Source organism: Physeter macrocephalus, chromosome 2, assembly GCF_002837175.3.
Source record: "Physeter macrocephalus isolate SW-GA chromosome 2, ASM283717v5, whole genome shotgun sequence".
In the NCBI taxonomy this organism is placed as follows: domain Eukaryota; kingdom Metazoa; phylum Chordata; class Mammalia; order Artiodactyla; family Physeteridae; genus Physeter; species Physeter macrocephalus.
Genome location: NC_041215.1, coordinates 115,959,469 through 115,976,727, shown reverse-complemented (window position 1 = coordinate 115,976,727; position 17,259 = coordinate 115,959,469). Strand labels below are relative to the sequence as shown.

At 34.5% G+C, this 17,259-nt stretch overlaps 1 protein-coding gene across 1 annotated transcript in view; it reads right to left on the bottom strand.

The window, feature by feature from the left end:
- Positions 1 to 17,259, bottom strand: part of SPAG16 (sperm associated antigen 16) — a 906,896-nt gene that overhangs the window by 831,232 nt on the left and 58,405 nt on the right. Inside the window, exons 7-9 of the mRNA XM_024124705.2 lie at positions 17,076 to 17,193; positions 12,604 to 12,673; positions 5,104 to 5,213 (exon numbers count right to left, since the gene is read on the bottom strand). Coding sequence (XP_023980473.1) covers positions 5,104 to 5,213; positions 12,604 to 12,673; positions 17,076 to 17,193 — 298 coding nt within the window. The remainder of the gene's footprint in view (positions 1 to 5,103; positions 5,214 to 12,603; positions 12,674 to 17,075; positions 17,194 to 17,259) is intronic.

Below are 17,259 nucleotides of genomic sequence, written 5' to 3'. Positions count from 1 at the left end.
CGCGGAGCGGCTAGGCCCGTGAGCCACGGCCGCTGGGCCTGCGCGTCCGGAGCCTGTGCTCCGCAACGGGAGAGGCCACAACAGTGAGAGGCCCACGTACCGCAAAAAAAAAAAAAAAAAAAAAAAAGACACGTGTGCCAGAGAAGAAATAAACACCAAGAAAATTCTGACTAGAGCACGTTGAGATAATGCTTCTAAACAAAAGGCAAGTTGCTACTTATTGTATCCTCCATCTTGAGCAAAGAACATAGTTTAAATGATGTCTGGACCAAGAAAAGTTTTGCAACAGGTCCAGGGTATGATGCAAGACATCCTACCTGCCCCTTCGGTCTTATAGCCCAGCAGATCCAATGGTGCTCAAATTATATGTGGAAAATAAGGATGCTGTAAGAAAGACTATAAACAGCTCCAGCAGAACTGCAGTACTGACCTCTAGACTTCTAGAGAAAAGCCACGCTCATCTCTGTTGATCACTATTCCTATCAGTTTTCCTTTAAAAGGAGTCAGATCCCAGTATGCTCCTGAGCTCTGGTAGAGACTAAGGACTTATGACCTGAGTTACTTTTCATGAACTAGGAATGCTGTATGTCCTCAAAGCCATGATTCTGGACATGCAAAAAATCGAAGTTCATCTTAAAAAGGAATAATTATAATTGAAATTGTGCTTGAGCACTTCAGAAAGGTACAAGTAAATTACATGAGCTGGGAGCTTAAAATCCCAAATTTCCACTCTTGTTTCAATGCCATATGTCCTACTATACCTATGGCTTTGTGAGTTCACAATGACCAGGTAACAGAGAAAGAAAAAAATAATCTAGCCTAGTTTCTAGATGGGCTTGCATGATATGCCATCTCTGCTACCAATGGACAGTCACTGGATTATAATTCTGCCAAAGAGGACCCCCTACTGCTCTGGCCCGATAAACTATGAAGACTTCAAGTATGAACACTATGCACAGGCGCAGTAACAAGGACTTCCCCTAAGCAAAATTGATTGGCCGCCACTCAGTGCTAAACGTCCAGCTTGCCAACAGCAGAAGCCAACGTGGAACCCTTGTTATGGCATCTCACCATGGGAAGCCAGCCTGCCACCTGGTGGCAGACATTATTTTGAACCTCTCTCATTTGGAGGGGTTACTGATTTGTTTTCACTGGACAAATATGTATTCATCATATCATGCAAGGTTCACTTAGGAAAACAAAAACCTGACTCTAAATCACCTTCCAAGTCTTTCCTGAAGGGACAGTAGCCATTTACAAGGGCAATTCTTTTACCTCAGACCTTTCAGAGATAATTAGATATTAACTTTGAGTGCATTCCCTTTACTGGAAACATAAAAACACCATCCAATAGTCAGACTAGGAGGTTATGATAGCCTCATGATAAATGGTATTTTGGCTCAAGTCTGTTTCGCAGTAAACCCAGTGGGTTTGTGGACTCGTCCCCTGGGTATTTCCTCAGTTTCTGACTGTACACCTGGAATAGACATACTAGTCAATTAGTAAAATCTCCTCATTGGCTCACTGTTTTATGAAGTAAGTGCTACTATGGTAGGAAGGATCAAGCAGAAGCCCTAGAAATTAACCCTACCAAAAGAGTAAACTAAAAGCAAATCACAGTCCTGTGGGAATTATACAAATGTGTGCCACAATAAAGTAGTGGAAGGATATAGAGGATAGATACCCATAGCATCCTCATTAATTACCAGTTTGGCCTTTGCAGAAAATTGATGGATCTCACAAAATGACTGTGGATTATTATAAAATTAATAAGGTGTGGTCTACAATGGCAACTACTATTTCAGATGGGATATTTGCTTTCACTGCTCTAAGTGCACCACAATCCAAATACTTAGAAATTCCCTTATACATTGTCATGAAATACAATTCATGCTTATGACCAAAGTATGCACTTTACAGTAAAAGAAATATGGTTATGGGCTAACACCCACAGAATTAATGATAGGCCATCCCGCAGAAACAGATGGCCTGATAGAATAGCAGAATAGCTTATTAAAAAATCAGCTGCAGTGTTAGTTTAGAAACACCACCAGTGTTGTTCTCACACAGTCACGGAAACCAAGGGTTCACAGCAACAGAAGTAGCCCCTCTAATTGTTACATCTCATAACCAACCTGCAAAGAGTTTGCCTCCTGTGCCAGCAGCCTTAGGCTCTGCTATTCAATGGCTTAGTTCAAAAGGGAAGGATGTGTCTATTGTGGCACAGAGGGAAGCCACCATCAGATTAAAACTAAGTCTGACATCTAGTGATTCAGAGATTTTTGTGACTGTTTTGCACTTTTTGACATGGTTGCTGCTAAATGATGGATTTGGAGAGGACCTTCTGGAATCCAGAAAAAAATCTGGGACAACCTTAGTACATCCATGTTAAGTAGTAAATATCAATGGAAAACTATAACAATCCAAGATAGCAGGACCACTAAATATTCAGACCCTTCAGGATTAAGGATATGGGTCCATTCACCACATAAAGAACTCCAATGAGCACTGGCTAAGTAAGCAAAACACAAACCCTGAATGAGAACTAAAAGAAGGAAGAAGTATATCAAGTATATGTCATGGCTGGAAATAAACTATTCAGCTAAAAATATTTCTGTTACATACATATTAATTAATGAGTTTTTTCTAATCCTCTCCTGGTATTGTGTGTTAGAAGTTCCTCCGCCCATGCCCTGCATCCCTCGCGTGTCTCCAGCTCCTACAAGACAGCCTCCTCCTTCACAGTCCTCCTACCTGATGGACCCAGTTCCTCGAGGCTGGTAACAATGCTCTCCAACTGTGCCTCCAACACAAAAAAATGTGTCCTGCCATTGACAATCTCTGAGTTGTCTGCCTGTCCTTAGATGACATCTTAGCTCTTCTGTCACCTATGTAATCAATTCCATGTATTAAAGTTATTTTATTCAAACGATCTAAACTAGTTCTTTTTCTGACTTAAACCCTAAATGATCTCCTGACTTTGCCTGAATGAAAAGGCAAAACATCAGAAAAATTCATTAAATAACTGCTTTTAAAATTGCAAAAGTGAATAAAACATTCCTCCTACCCAATTTTTTCTTCACTTTTATACAGAGGACACACGATACAACTTTTACATGTAGACTAAAACCCAAGAATTGATCGCTAATGAAAGGAGGCAAACTATCTTGAGAGATACACACTTAAATGTTGGGACTGAAGACAAGAGCAAAGCTTCAAATGACATTACCCCCTGCCCCCGACACACATGAGATCTGGCACCATACCACAGGAGAGAATGGTAGGATGTGAGGGTGGGGTGTGGGAAAGGAAAGGCAGCCTCTGTCAAATATACTAATATGTTTTAACCCCAAAGCTCCAAAATTTCTCTATTTATTTGGCCACTGTTGGGGCTATGGCCTGCCCAGCCTTCCTGCCTGCTCTGCTCCAATGTCCCTGGCAGCTGATCCTGTCACCCACTTGCAGACAGCCCACAGTCACCCTTCACACATTCTTAAATGCAGAAGAAACTCATGCAAGTTTGGAATTTTGATTATGACACAGAGCTGAATATATTTAACTACTGACCTGAAACAGTCATTCCTAAGTATGACTTACTACCTGAAAAAGAATGTCTATGCCACGTCAGAAGATGAAAATGTTTCCGATGACAACCACCACTATCACACCCAAAATCCTTAACTTTGAATTTTTTTTATTATTGCGAGTCTTTTATCTGCTCCCAGACTTACTAACCTCTGTGGAGATAAATAAAGATTATCCAAACAAGAACAAGCACTACTTAGTGACAGCAATGGAGTCATCTACCACCACTGACTGCATTAGGCAGAGACTCAAATTACAGGCAGGTGGAGAAGTGGGAAAGCTTTATGGTGACAAAAGAGGGTCTGTCCTGATGGGACCTTGCAGACATGGGGAACCTGAGGCAGGCTGACTAAAAGAGGGGATTTCCCTCAAATACCATAAACCTAAAAAATTAGTATTGATGATAGAGGAACAGTAAAATACTAGTCTAAATATCACTAGAAAGTGATTATCAGAGCCTTAGTATAACCTAAAAGCATTTAGTCTGTATTTTATTCAAATATTATATATGATACTAGATTCCAATGCATACCTTTGAGGAAGAAAAATGTTATAGATATTAGCTAAGTAAATGATTATTTGAATCCATAAAAATCTGTGGTTCTTATAGAATTACTACACTAAAAAAGTTATTATATTTGTAAATTTTTTTTGTTTTTTTTTTTTTGCGGTACGTGGGCCTCTCACTGTTGTGGCCTCTCCCGTCGCGGAGCACAGGCTCCGGACGCGCAGGCTCAGCGGCCATGGCTCACGGGCCCAGCCGCTCCGTGGCATGTGGGATCTTCCCGGACCGGGGCACGAACCCGTGTCCCCTGCATCGGCAGGCGGACTCTCAACCACTGCGCCACCAGGGAAGCCCGATGCTTTCATTTTTAAATGAATGTCAGATATTTTAGAACACAAAGGTATTTATAAAAACATTCATTACCTCAGCTAAACTTTTATGCAATTTTCATGACAAGAAACTAAACCCTTCATAGGTTTTGTGTAATTTTCTTTCTTCCTCATTTTTCATCTCTTTGACCAGACATTTTTAATACCATTTTTCTATAATCACTGAAGATTTTAACTCTCATCCTGATTGCACAGCAAAGGCACTCAGATATAAAGAGATTCTTAAATGGGGTATAATTCTTTCCATTCTTCTTTTTGAAAAGACTAATGAAAGTTTGAAGTTATAGTATGATAAAATAAATAAGGGATGATTTGATAGTTATTTCTTTTGGATAAAGGGAATTTTAAGCAGAAGAGTGAGCAGGTGAGCAGAAATGGCCATGATTAAGTTTGAGTCAGTGGCAGAGTGATTCACTGAGCTGTCTCTGCCACTAATAAATGTGTGTCCCTCAATTAACTAGTTAGTAGTAACATTTAAGAACCTCCATTTTCTATCTATAGACCAAGTGGTTTGGAATACATAACTTCTAAATTCCTTTTCCAATAAAATAATGATACAATATGAGTCATTAATCTGAATATCTGAGAGTTAAGTATGAATTAATGGAAACAAAAATATCATACCTTTCTATTAACTTTAATCTTTGTTTTACATTTGCTTTGTTCTCTGGCTTCACGAAGACCTTTCTGAGTAGGACCTTCTGGTGCATTTTCCTTTTCACAATTCGGAACAACTATAAGATAATACAATTTACTCTTAATGTTTATACTGTTTGTAAGAAATACTATAACCAAAAACAAAAGAAAGCCAAATTCATTATACACGTATTTTTTGAAGTATTAAACTAATAATATTAAAACCATACTAAAATGTTTTAAATGAAGTCTCAAATTCATTTCCCAAAAATGCAAGGTGGCATTGCTGCAAGGTTAGTGAAATGGCATTGCGAGACAGTTTAAAAGCATGTGAGCCAATCTCCAGTTACATTATATCTAAATTCCTGTTATCATGAGGTTTCATGTGTTTATAAACAAAAATTGAAGGGGGGGTCAAAGGAGAGAATGGTAAGCAATGACAAAATTTCCCAAGTGGAACTGGATAATAAACAAGAGATTTTTAAATGAATATTGTATTAATAAAATATTCTCTATCCTTCACAATGTTGAGAAAAAAAGAAAAGAAAACACAGGGTAACATTCCAATATAGTTGTAACATTGGTCCCCACACTCTCCTGGACATAAAGAGCAGTCCTAAAGGAATCATCTGAGGGAAAAAGAAAAGTGACAGGAAAAGTCTGTTTCTTTTTCACATCTTTCCATATACATATACACGTTCAGGTATACATAATTTCCCCCTGTATTTCTAAATGGCCAGCTGATTTCAAATAACTAATATGGTTATAATCATTAACTCATAATTAAGTGACTAAATGTTCTAATTTATAACATTAATTTATAATAGAGAAAAGATGATGAACACAAAAATATGTGGATGATTTCAATGTCAAGACTCTCAAAGAATCCTGACGTTATAAAGTAAGAAAGCATATGCTAACATTTAGTTTCTTTCCTGATCTAATTTTTCCTATTCAGTACCAGTTTCAAGGAGGAAAACCATCAAAATAATCCCCACAATAACATAAAAGCCGAATGCTGCATAAGTTAGTACTACATGAAAGTACTTTAAAAACTTCTAACACTAGGGTAACCAGACTGCATGTCCTGGCTCTACGGTGCTACAAGTTAGAGCCCCATAGCATCTGGAAGTCAAAATGTGGAGAAAAGGCAACAATTATAGCTCATTGAGATTAGAGAAAAATTTTCACTTCGAATTCTCTTTTATTGTATTTTCCTCTTCAACAGCCAAGAGTGAAAGCCTGATAATGATAATAATTTAAAATAATAATCATTAGTATTTATGCCTCATTGATGTTTTACTATCTAACAGGTACTGGTCTAAACAATTTACACGTATTATTTCATGAAATCCTGTGAAAGTCACTACCTTTTGTTCCCTTTTACATATAAGGAGAATTTGTATAGTAATATCTACAGGGAAGAAAGGAGAAAGCAGTAAGGAGAGAAATCCAGAATTCCAGTAGATAATTCTAAGAATACGAACAGACCTCAGATAGCATGCAAAACGTTACTAAGCACCACTTCGTGAAAGAAATAAAATAAAAAGCAAGAAACAAACAAAATGGTAAGGATAAATGAAAGTAAAAAATCAAAAAGGGTTTGGTTTATATATGAGGATATGTAGTTGTTCCACAATCAAAATGAAATTACAAGAATTTACACTTTATAAAAATATTTTAGGAAAAAAATCGACATTTGCAACCAAAACATGAGAATACACATTGCATAGTGTATGTGTAATTTAAAGAAAAGTAACACTTAATTATTTCTCAATGTACCAATAATAAACATGATTCCCACTCTCTATCAGATAAATATCACTTTATACAAAGATCTGTAGAACAAATGAGAGACTCAAACATTGGGTCCTTGTCACATTCAGAAAAGTGCATATAATTTTCAAATTCTACATAGTGCTTCTTAATGTTTAGTAACACCCTGGCAAAGTCCATTTCTCCATCACAGGATCCTCATGCTTATCATCTAATGCTTAGGACTATAGTACTGACTGCTGCTATGCAGTTTCCCAAATTTTACTTGGGCACAGTCATTATCTTAAGGAAGGTACAATTCCTTAGTAAACATCAAATAAACAAATTTTCACTTATAGAAATTATAGTTATTGTACTCCCAGTGCTAAATTTCACGCATTCAACCATTTCTTTATGTATGCACACATTCAGTCAATGTTAACTGAACATATTCAGGCCCCTGGTTAACTGTCAGATATGCATGAATATATTCATTTAACAAATACGTAAGTACCTATATTGTGCCAGTCCCTAACTCCATTATAGATTAAACACAGCTGAAAAAAGAATTACTTAACTGAAAAAAATGTTTTGAAGAAATTATCCATAGTTTATCCCAGGGAGATAAACAGAAAATATCTAAGAGATTAGGAAGCTAAAATGAGATCAAGTACACATCTAATTGGAATTCAAAAAAAGGTAAAAGAGATAAAGGGAAAGAGATTATACTTGAAATGATAATATATCTTTCTAAACTAGACCATATACTACATATAGTCATAAGAAATTGACATCTTGTAGTGAAATTCTGAGCAACAAAAAATACCCAATTTAAAAAGCAATTAATTAAAACTAAAACCTTTGCTCTACTATATATGACATCTGTTTGTGATGCTGAAGTCAGCTTTCCCAGTTTTTCACTTCATAAAATATTTCCAATTTCTAGAAGTTCTTCCTGAATTCATAGTTTCCTATCATAAATTACAAGATATCATAAAATACAATTATATGTATTTTTATAACCTACTTTGGAAATAGGTATCATTGTATTCAAATTGCAACCTCATATGAAATCAAACATCAGCTAACACAAACATAATAAAAACCAGCATACTGATAAACTTTTTGAGCTTATATAATTTGCACAAAAAAAGTTTTCTCTCATAATATGTAATACTAAAGTGCTTTCTGTGTAGTTTCTTGTAAATATTTGATACATATTACTTTCCATTACAACACAGAAAAATGTAACAAAACTATCACTTCAAATATCTAGCTGATAATAATTCACTATTTCATAGTTTCTCCTAGGAATTTTTCTATTATTCTACATACCAGACAAGAGTAAATATAGAATTATAAACCCTTTTCAGGTAAGAAATTTGACTACTAAAGTATTAATATTCTCTCTAGGCGGTAGCAATTATGGATAATTTTTAAAACACTTTATCATTTAAAATTTTTCTGTAATAAGCGCATCACTTTGATAGTCAAAAAATATGGTACATTTAAAATTCTTTGATAACTACTCCAAGTGAGTCCAAGTTTTATCTATTCCTTAAATTCAGATTAAAGAACAATTAATTAGTCTTTTTCCCAAAGTTCAGAGTAAATGACAATCAAGTCATTGTTTCCTAACTACAGGGCGAATTACATTTAATCTGAAGAATTTCTACTGCCATACCAACTTCTGTTCAAAATGAATGAAAAATAGGTAGACAAATGACAGATGATAAAATATTTTAAAAATTAAGCCAAAATGAGAAAATGAAAAGGGAAAGAGTTAAATATATTAAAATAATTGTGAAGGACAGCAGGATTTACAAAGAACCACCAGTTAACCAATAAACAAACTTCTTTTCAAAGTTGACTAAGTAAGGTTCTAGTTGATCAGCCAATCTGAGTAATAACAGAGTCTGAGATCACAAAGCCAAATACTGGCATGCCACAAGGAATTTAGGAAAAGGAACTGCAAGTTCTTATCTAAAACTAGAAGGCATGTTTATAAGGAGCACAAAATTATTCAGTACAGAATTTAAGGAATAACTTTTATTCAGGTATTGAGACTATGCAACTAAAAAAAAAAAAGAAACCTGTTTTCTTCATGTTGGACTTGAATTTATTTCTTTTGATCAAAAGTCATTTCAAAACATCACAGATAAAAATGTAATTACAAACTTGATCTTCAAAGTAACTTATAAATGTCAGTCTAGAAAAACATGTAATATATTCATTTATAAATTAGATTAAATACCAGGAGATAATTTCATAAAGGAGTTATCTATAAACCATTATTTTATTTTAATAGAGATGTCAAGGATAAATAAATAAAATCATAAACTCTTATAAGTAAATGTAACATTTAGAGATTAACTGATGCAAGCATCAATTCAATGCACAGTTCAACCTTTATGCCGTCTTATATTTGTTGTTTTTCACAATCTTTATTCATTTTGAGAGTCAGAGTTCCTGAAATTATGGTAGTTTCACATCATCATATTTATATCTGATTGTATTCTTCTTAAAAGTTATATACATATGAAAAAAAATTTTTTGATGTAAACAGAAATATATATTCTTTGAAAAAAATGCAGTAAGGAAAAAATGAAGAAATAATCACATTACACAAATAAAATTAGGTAAACATTTTGGTGTTTCATATATTTAACAAACATGATCTTATACTACATGTTTTTATTTCTTAACATTAATATTTTAATATGAACATTTTTTATGTGTGATTTTTAAAGACTTTCTAGTATTGTCTGATCAACTATATTGAAACATTCACTTGAGATTAAAGATTAAGACTGCTTGTATAGTTTTGTTACTATAAATATGAGTTCAATAAACATCCTTGTGCATAGACTCTCTAGGCATCACTGAGCATAACTGATATTTCTTTAATATAAAATATTAGGAAAGGAACTACTGAATCAAGGCTGAGAAAAAGTTTTTGAATATGAGAATGCTACACATTTCTTTTAAGCCTTAATCAATCAGAGAACATAATGAACAGTCATCTGGAAATACCAGAATGTTATTTTTATTAAAAATTCACCATTTTGCAGTCTCTGTATATTTTAGAGCTTCCCATCATTCTTTTCTAAGTCAACATTATTGAGGTATAATTTACATAAAATAAAATGCATACATTTTAAGCGTAGAGTTGGGTAAGTTTTGACAAAGATAAGTAGGCATATAACCAACCACCTATATCTTCAAATCAAGATATAGAACATTTGCACTACCCCCCAAATTATTATTTTCTTATCCTTTACATACCTTACATACCTTATATAGCATTATTTTACAAGGCTATAATTTTAGTTTTTATCAGTCACTTTCCTTTTAAGAAAATTAAGAAGAGGAAATCTTAACGTTTACATTAACCAGAATTTAACATTTCTAAATCCCTGTACAGTATTCAATTCTGCAGATCTAAGTTTCTTCTGGCTTACTTTTCTTTTGGCCCAAAGAAAATAGTTTAGCATTTCTTGTACTATAGAATGGCTTGCAACAAAATCTCTCAGCTTCATTTGTATTGAAATGTTTATATTTCACTCTAATTTCTGAAGGATATTTTTATTGAATGTAGAATTCTGAATTAAATTTTTCTACATTTTAAAGATGTCATTTCATTGTTTCTAGCCTCCAATATTTCTGATGAGAAATAAGCCTTTATTTGTATTATTGTTTCCCTGTAGGTAACATGTTTTTTCTCTCTTGCTGATTTCAAGATTTTCTCACATAAATTTTGAGTATGATGCATCCAGGCATGATTTCTTTGTGTTTATAGTTAGTTGCTTTTTTTGGATCTGTGGGTATATGCTTTACATCAAGTTTGGAAAATTTTAGGTCACCTTTTGTTTAAATATTTTTATGCCCCATTCTCATTTTCCTTTGGGACTCCAATTACTTGTATGTTAAACAGGCAAATTTTCCTTCATTTTTTTTCTCTCTCTTCTTTAGAATAGATGGTTTTTATTGATGGCTCTTAAAATTCACTGACACTTCCATCATCTCCAATCTATTGTGAAGTATAAAATTTTGATTTTAGTTATTGCATTTTTCAGTAAGAGATTTCTATTTCCTTTTTTTTGCGTTTCCATTTATCTGCCAAGATTCTCTACCACTTCATTTATAATGTAATATTTTCCTTTAAGTCCTTGATCATATTAAAAAATAGTTGCTTTAGCATTTTTATCTGCTAAATCCAACACCTGGGCCATCCGAATATAGGTTTCCATTTATTGCTGTTGTCTTGACTGTGGATCACATTTTCCAATTTCTATAACATAACTAGAAAAATTTAATTATACACTGAGCAGTTTGAAGGTAGATTATTAAAGACTCTGGACAATTATCTTCCTCTGAAAGGTACTGATTTCTGTTCTAGTAAGCAGTTTAATTTTTTGATGATCAACTTGAATTCCAGGCTTAATTTTATGCTCATTTCAAGTGGATCCATGGAAAGCCCTAAATATTCCCCAAGGTTCTCTAACTTGGCAAAATTCAAACTCTAAACTCTGTTTCCCCTAGGAATCCTGTGTAAGCTTTCCTTTTGGTTTTATAGGGTGGGTACAGGATGGTTAATGTTAATATGGTGTCACCAAGGTGTTGAAGAGGTCTTTCCATCCAGGCCTGGCCAGAACGCCAATATATCCCATCACTGCTTGACAACTAGAATCCCTGGTCCCCTCTTTTTTTTGTTTTTTACTGGTTTTATTTTTTATTGGCGTATAGTTGATTTACAATGTTGTGTTAGTTTCAGGTGTACAGCAAAGTGAATCAGTTATATATATACATATATCCGCTCTTTTTTAGATTATTTTCCCATATAGGCCATTACAGAGTACTGAGTACAGTTCCCTGTGTCATACAGTAGGTCCTTATTAGTTATTTTATATATAGTAGTGTGTATATGTCAATCTCAATCTCCCAATTTATCATCCCCCTCATACCCCCTGGTAACCATAAGTTTGTTTTCTACATCTGTAACTCTATTTGTGTTTTGTAGATAAGTTCATTTGTACCCTTTTTTTAGATTCCACACATAAGCGATATCATATGATATTTGTCTTTCTCTGCCTGACTTACTTCACTCAGTATGACAATCTCTAGAAGAGCCAAAGTAATCTTGAGAAAGAAAAATGGAGCTGGAGGAATCAGGTTCCCTGACTTCAGACTATACTACAAAGCTACAATAATCAAAACAGTATGGTACTGGCACAAAACAGAAATATAGATCACTGGTCCCCTCTTAATCCTAAAGAGTCTTTTCTCTCTGGCAAGTCTCAGGTAGTCTCACATGTGTAGCCCAGCCATCAACTAAGGACTCATAGTACACTCTCTCACAAATCGGGCCACTGTTCATTGCAGCACCCTCTTATCTGGTGCCCTTTCCTACAGATTCTAGATGCTTCAACAACTTATGAACTATAGTCTGCCTTTTCAGTTCAAACAGGACTGCCATGCTCTTCTTGACCTCCATGGCCATAGAGTTTGGTTTTGAAATTTTCCTGGACAAAAAGTCATGATGATGGTGAAGCTCAACTTATAAATTTTCCTTCTATCATTTCCCTTCTGTGACTTGTGATGTTTTCCAATGCCTAAAAATAGTTGCCTCAAATACAGGGTTGAGAAGTCACCCTATCAGCATTTTGAGTTCTGATAAGATTGAAAAATCACCAACCAATAATAAATTACAGCTTTATTATATTTCACTTTTACCTCTAATTTCAGGAGCATGGAAACTATGCCCTATTTCCATATGCTTCAGTGTTTCTTGAAGTCCAGAAATCTAAAAAGTAAAATCCAAAGATATGAGGTTATATACTAAATAACTCAAAAAATGGGTTAAAATGCAATGTTTAAATATTGATTACAAAATATAGAAAACATTAATTTCTCTTGGATTAATTGCTATGTATTTTAAAAATTTAAACATTAATTGCAACAAAAGAAAACATAATTTTAAGTTTAAATTCAATTCCATGGCAAGTATTAAGTATCTATTATGGGTAAACGTCTGAAACATTTATTTCACAGCATAGTTTCCTGAGACCAACAATACTTGGTGCACACTTTTAATGATAATTATTCAGGTGTCTACTTTGAGAGAGTTTTCTCCTCTGTTGAAATTGCTTCACAACAGCCTAATTCATCTTTATGTCCATAAAAGATGAGGTAAGTATTACTTGGGAAGTAAAATATGAAGAGACTGTTGTTATCCTAAAACTCTTAACTCATTTTCCACCCACAAACTTACTCCTTTTTTTATTTAATTTGTTAGTTTGGTGGCATACCATTTACTGATATTTCTTGAACAACGACTTAAATTAAAAATTCAACCTTAAAAAGCTATCTCATCCCTTATATGATTATACCAACACAAAATATCATCTATTTAATTATATACAGATACACACATTTTTCTACTATCATTGAGTGGCAATATTTCTTTACTAATGGAAAATAACAGATAATAATTTGTAATCTATGGATTAGTGCTCATGAAATGCCTGGGTGGGAAAAAAAAGTGAAAATTTTATATCTATTCTTGGATGCCAAATGTATTATAAAATTTTTTAATGAATTTCTTATTTAGTATAGTGTGAAATTTACATAAAAGTTGCAAATATGGTACAGAGAGTTCCTGTATACCCTGTTTCCCCTGTTAATGCCATGTATTACCATGGTACATCATCAGGCTCAACATCCAAACCAAATTTGGTTGGTGGTCCATCTATAGTTGCCCACAACAGTTCCTTTGTCCTTTGACATACTCCATTATCATATTGGGTATTTCCTTCCTCCCTTCCTTCCTTCCTTCTTTCCTTCCTTCCTTGCTTGCTTTCTTTTTTACATTATGAACATTTCCTACTTTCTAGCACAACATGATGCCCAAAATGCTCACCCAGGCTCATCTTGTATTTTCCTTGCCCAGACTACACTCGGCCACTTCTCCAAGGAGCACTAACTACTTCCTCTTATTGGAGAATAGTATCAGAAATTGATATTGGGCACTGGGTATACTTATTGCTACTGTAGTGTCATTACTTCTAGACCCTCTCAGCAGACAGACCTAGAAATACATACATATATATGTATGTATCTTTTAGAATTTATCCTAAATTGAACCCCATGATCCAAAACGATAAAATGTAATCTATTATACATATATATACTAACAAATAAATTATATTTTATCTTCTTTGAAACATGGGGCTCTAATTCAGAATTTTGGACATTTTCAGTAATTTTGTAAAGCTGAAACTAATTAAATTATAGATGTTTCCATAAGACTTAAATAAATTTAAAAGTTGGGGACTTCCCTGGTGGCCCAGTGGTAAAGAATCCATCTTCCAATGCATGGGACTCAGGTTTGATCAGGTTTGATCCCCGGTCGGGGAACTAAGATCCCACATGCCTCGAGGCAACTAAGCCCACGTGCTGCAACCAGGGAGCCCACACACTCTGGAGCCCGGGCGCCACAACTAGAGAGAAGCCCACGTGCCGCATCGAAGAGCCTGTGCACTGCAACGAAAGATGCCGCATGCTGCAAAAAAAGATCCTGCGTGTCGCAACAGAGATCCTGCGTGTCGCAACTAAGACCTGACACAGCCAAAAATAAATTGAATAAATAAATAAAATACATATTTTTAAAAATAAAGTTACATTGTTTATTATCTATCAAAAGAATTTGAGAAAACATACTTATTAGATTTTTGTCATCTCACATCTATTAGATTTTGTCATCTCTTTTTAATGCTATTTAGTTTGTATATAATACTTTCACTCTTATATACAAACTAAATAGCATTAAAAATTCTAAAATCTAACCCTTCTTCATGCAAAGTATTTGACAAGTCTGTATGTTTAGAGAAACACAGTAAGCTAAACGGTCATTAAGATAAGGTTTTTAAGGAAATGATAAGGAAATGACAATGAATGAGAGTCAGGACAATGACGTCCAGATGTTAAGGATCTCACAGATGGTGTAGCAGAGGCCATGGAATAAGCAAGGTATATTATTAGGTTCACACTCAAAAGAACCACCCAGAACCATGTACCTAAATACCAGGAATATAACCAAACCAGTCACACTACACTATAAAGTAAAGGCCGAAGGGATAGCGTGTAGACTTCGGGCCAGTGGACACATAAGGGTCTCTTGTACTAGGAGCCATCTGGGAAGAGTGAGAAGAAAAGGATGCTATTTGAAGACAGAAAATTAACACTGACAGATGTTTTAGCTAAACAATCAGTTAATATAACATTCAAACACCCTGTGTTAAACTCAAGAGACTGTTTTACCCAGAAAGATCGGGATAGTCTTTAATAGCAGGTTATGTTTTATTTTGCCTTCAGCAGGAGTAGGGGTTCAAAGACAAAATAAGTTGTAGATAATGAAGATACAATTCTTTACACATCTGAATGGTAGTGTGTAAAATTCAACCCTTCCTCATAGAGAGAATGATTTTCATTTTTAAACATGTTTTCATTTTAGATACATATCAATCATAAGCCAAGTAATTTTATCTTTGTTTAATGAATGAGAAAAGAGACATATATGTAAAGTTACCTGAATGTTCACATGGCTACTTTGTAGCACAGCTGGGGCTGACTCCTATCACTCCTAATCCTTAGCTCTTGTAACGAAACCAGTGATGAGCAATCTGAAACCCAAAGACTGTATGTGGTCTAAATATATCCTTAATATGGCCTTTGATCTAACCTCATGTTAGAGACAGGGGAACTGATGGCCATTCCAGGAAGATAACTTAGCCCTAATCACACTGATATCGACTGGAAGATCCAGTCCAGTGATAGATAGATGGCAGATGTAGAAATCAACAATCTGGAGGGGAGTGTAGGCACTTGTCATCATGGATGCCTGGAAGGCCCTGATATCCTTGCATAATGAAACTTAGTCTGAGTGGTCTGTCAGAAACGCCAAAGTATACGTGGTCACTTGGGAATGTATGGCCAGGGGACTGATGGATTCCTCCTGAGGGAAGAGTAATAGGGAGATGAGCATGAAAACAGGGGGAAAAGGAGAGTAAGATGAGGAGCAAAAGTCTAAGTTGTTTTGTGGCAGGAAAAGAAGCAGGAGCAACCTGAATCTGGCTCACAGTGTTCCAGGTTGTAGAATTGTGTCTCTTGTTGGGAGGCTGTGGGGAACAGGTTAGATGAAAAAGAGCAAAGAGATGAAATTCTGAAGGTTTGACAATACAGTACCATAAAAATGTAAACTATTATTAAACTATTTTTATGCAATATTACCATTAATGCAAGTCATACATTCAAGAACACACAATTAAATTTCAAGCACAAAGAAACAAGGAGACAAGTGATGTTTTCATTTTAGTAGCTGAAGATTACACTCAAAAAAAGACAATATACAATTGATTAAAGTATGTCTTAATAAAATCATTCACACTTTTGTAACCATCGTGCAAGTTGCTGTAGCTTCTGAAAGTTTGACCAAAAATTAAAATCTCCAGAAAACAATAAAAGAATGTTAAGCATAGTAGCAGTTTTATATTTTCTAATAAAGTGTTACATATTTTTAATGTGGCCAAGAAACATTTTGTTTTATTTTTCTTGAATTCTATACTAGAGATTCCTCACCACTACCCTACGCCTAGGCCTATACAAAAACCCTGCAAGAAGAATGAAAAAGGGTGTCAACAGCAAAAATGACTGAAAATTGGGTCAGTAACTAGGTGTTTCAAATATTCATTTGGGGGTGAATCGCATGGACTTTCTATTCATTATCCCATCTAAGTTTCACAACAATATTAAAAGATAGGTCATTGTGGTTATACTTTATGTATGAGAAATCTGAGTTTAAAGTGTTTAGGTAAGGTCCAGGTTTATAGCTGTCAAAGCTGGCATTTAAAACCCAGTTTAAATGTTGTTATGTTTTAATGGCTGAGTTTTTCTCTGTAAATATATTTTAATAATCTCCTAAAAAGTTATATTTTAATTAAATAATTTTAATTCAATAATAATCTTTGTAGTTTTAAAATGGATAAAATACTTTTCCTGGATGTTTCCAAATTAATCTTTTTTTACAGCATGACAATTGGGGGAAATCTTTTAAAATTTAACTCAGAAACAAAACCAATATTTCTAATAATGTTATAAAAAATAAATGGTTAAAAATCATTTTCAGGTAGCTTGGATGGTCTCTTTACCTGTTCCACTGCTCTGTCTCTTTCCAAAGAGGTCAGCATTTTCTGCTTCAGTAAAGCATGGTGCTTCTCATATAATACTCTTAGAGTTGGTTCATAAGATGCGTAATGTAACTTCAACCTATGAAAAATAAAGGGCATCTTAAAGGGTAATTGAGTTAAATTAGTGATTTCCATCTAACACCTA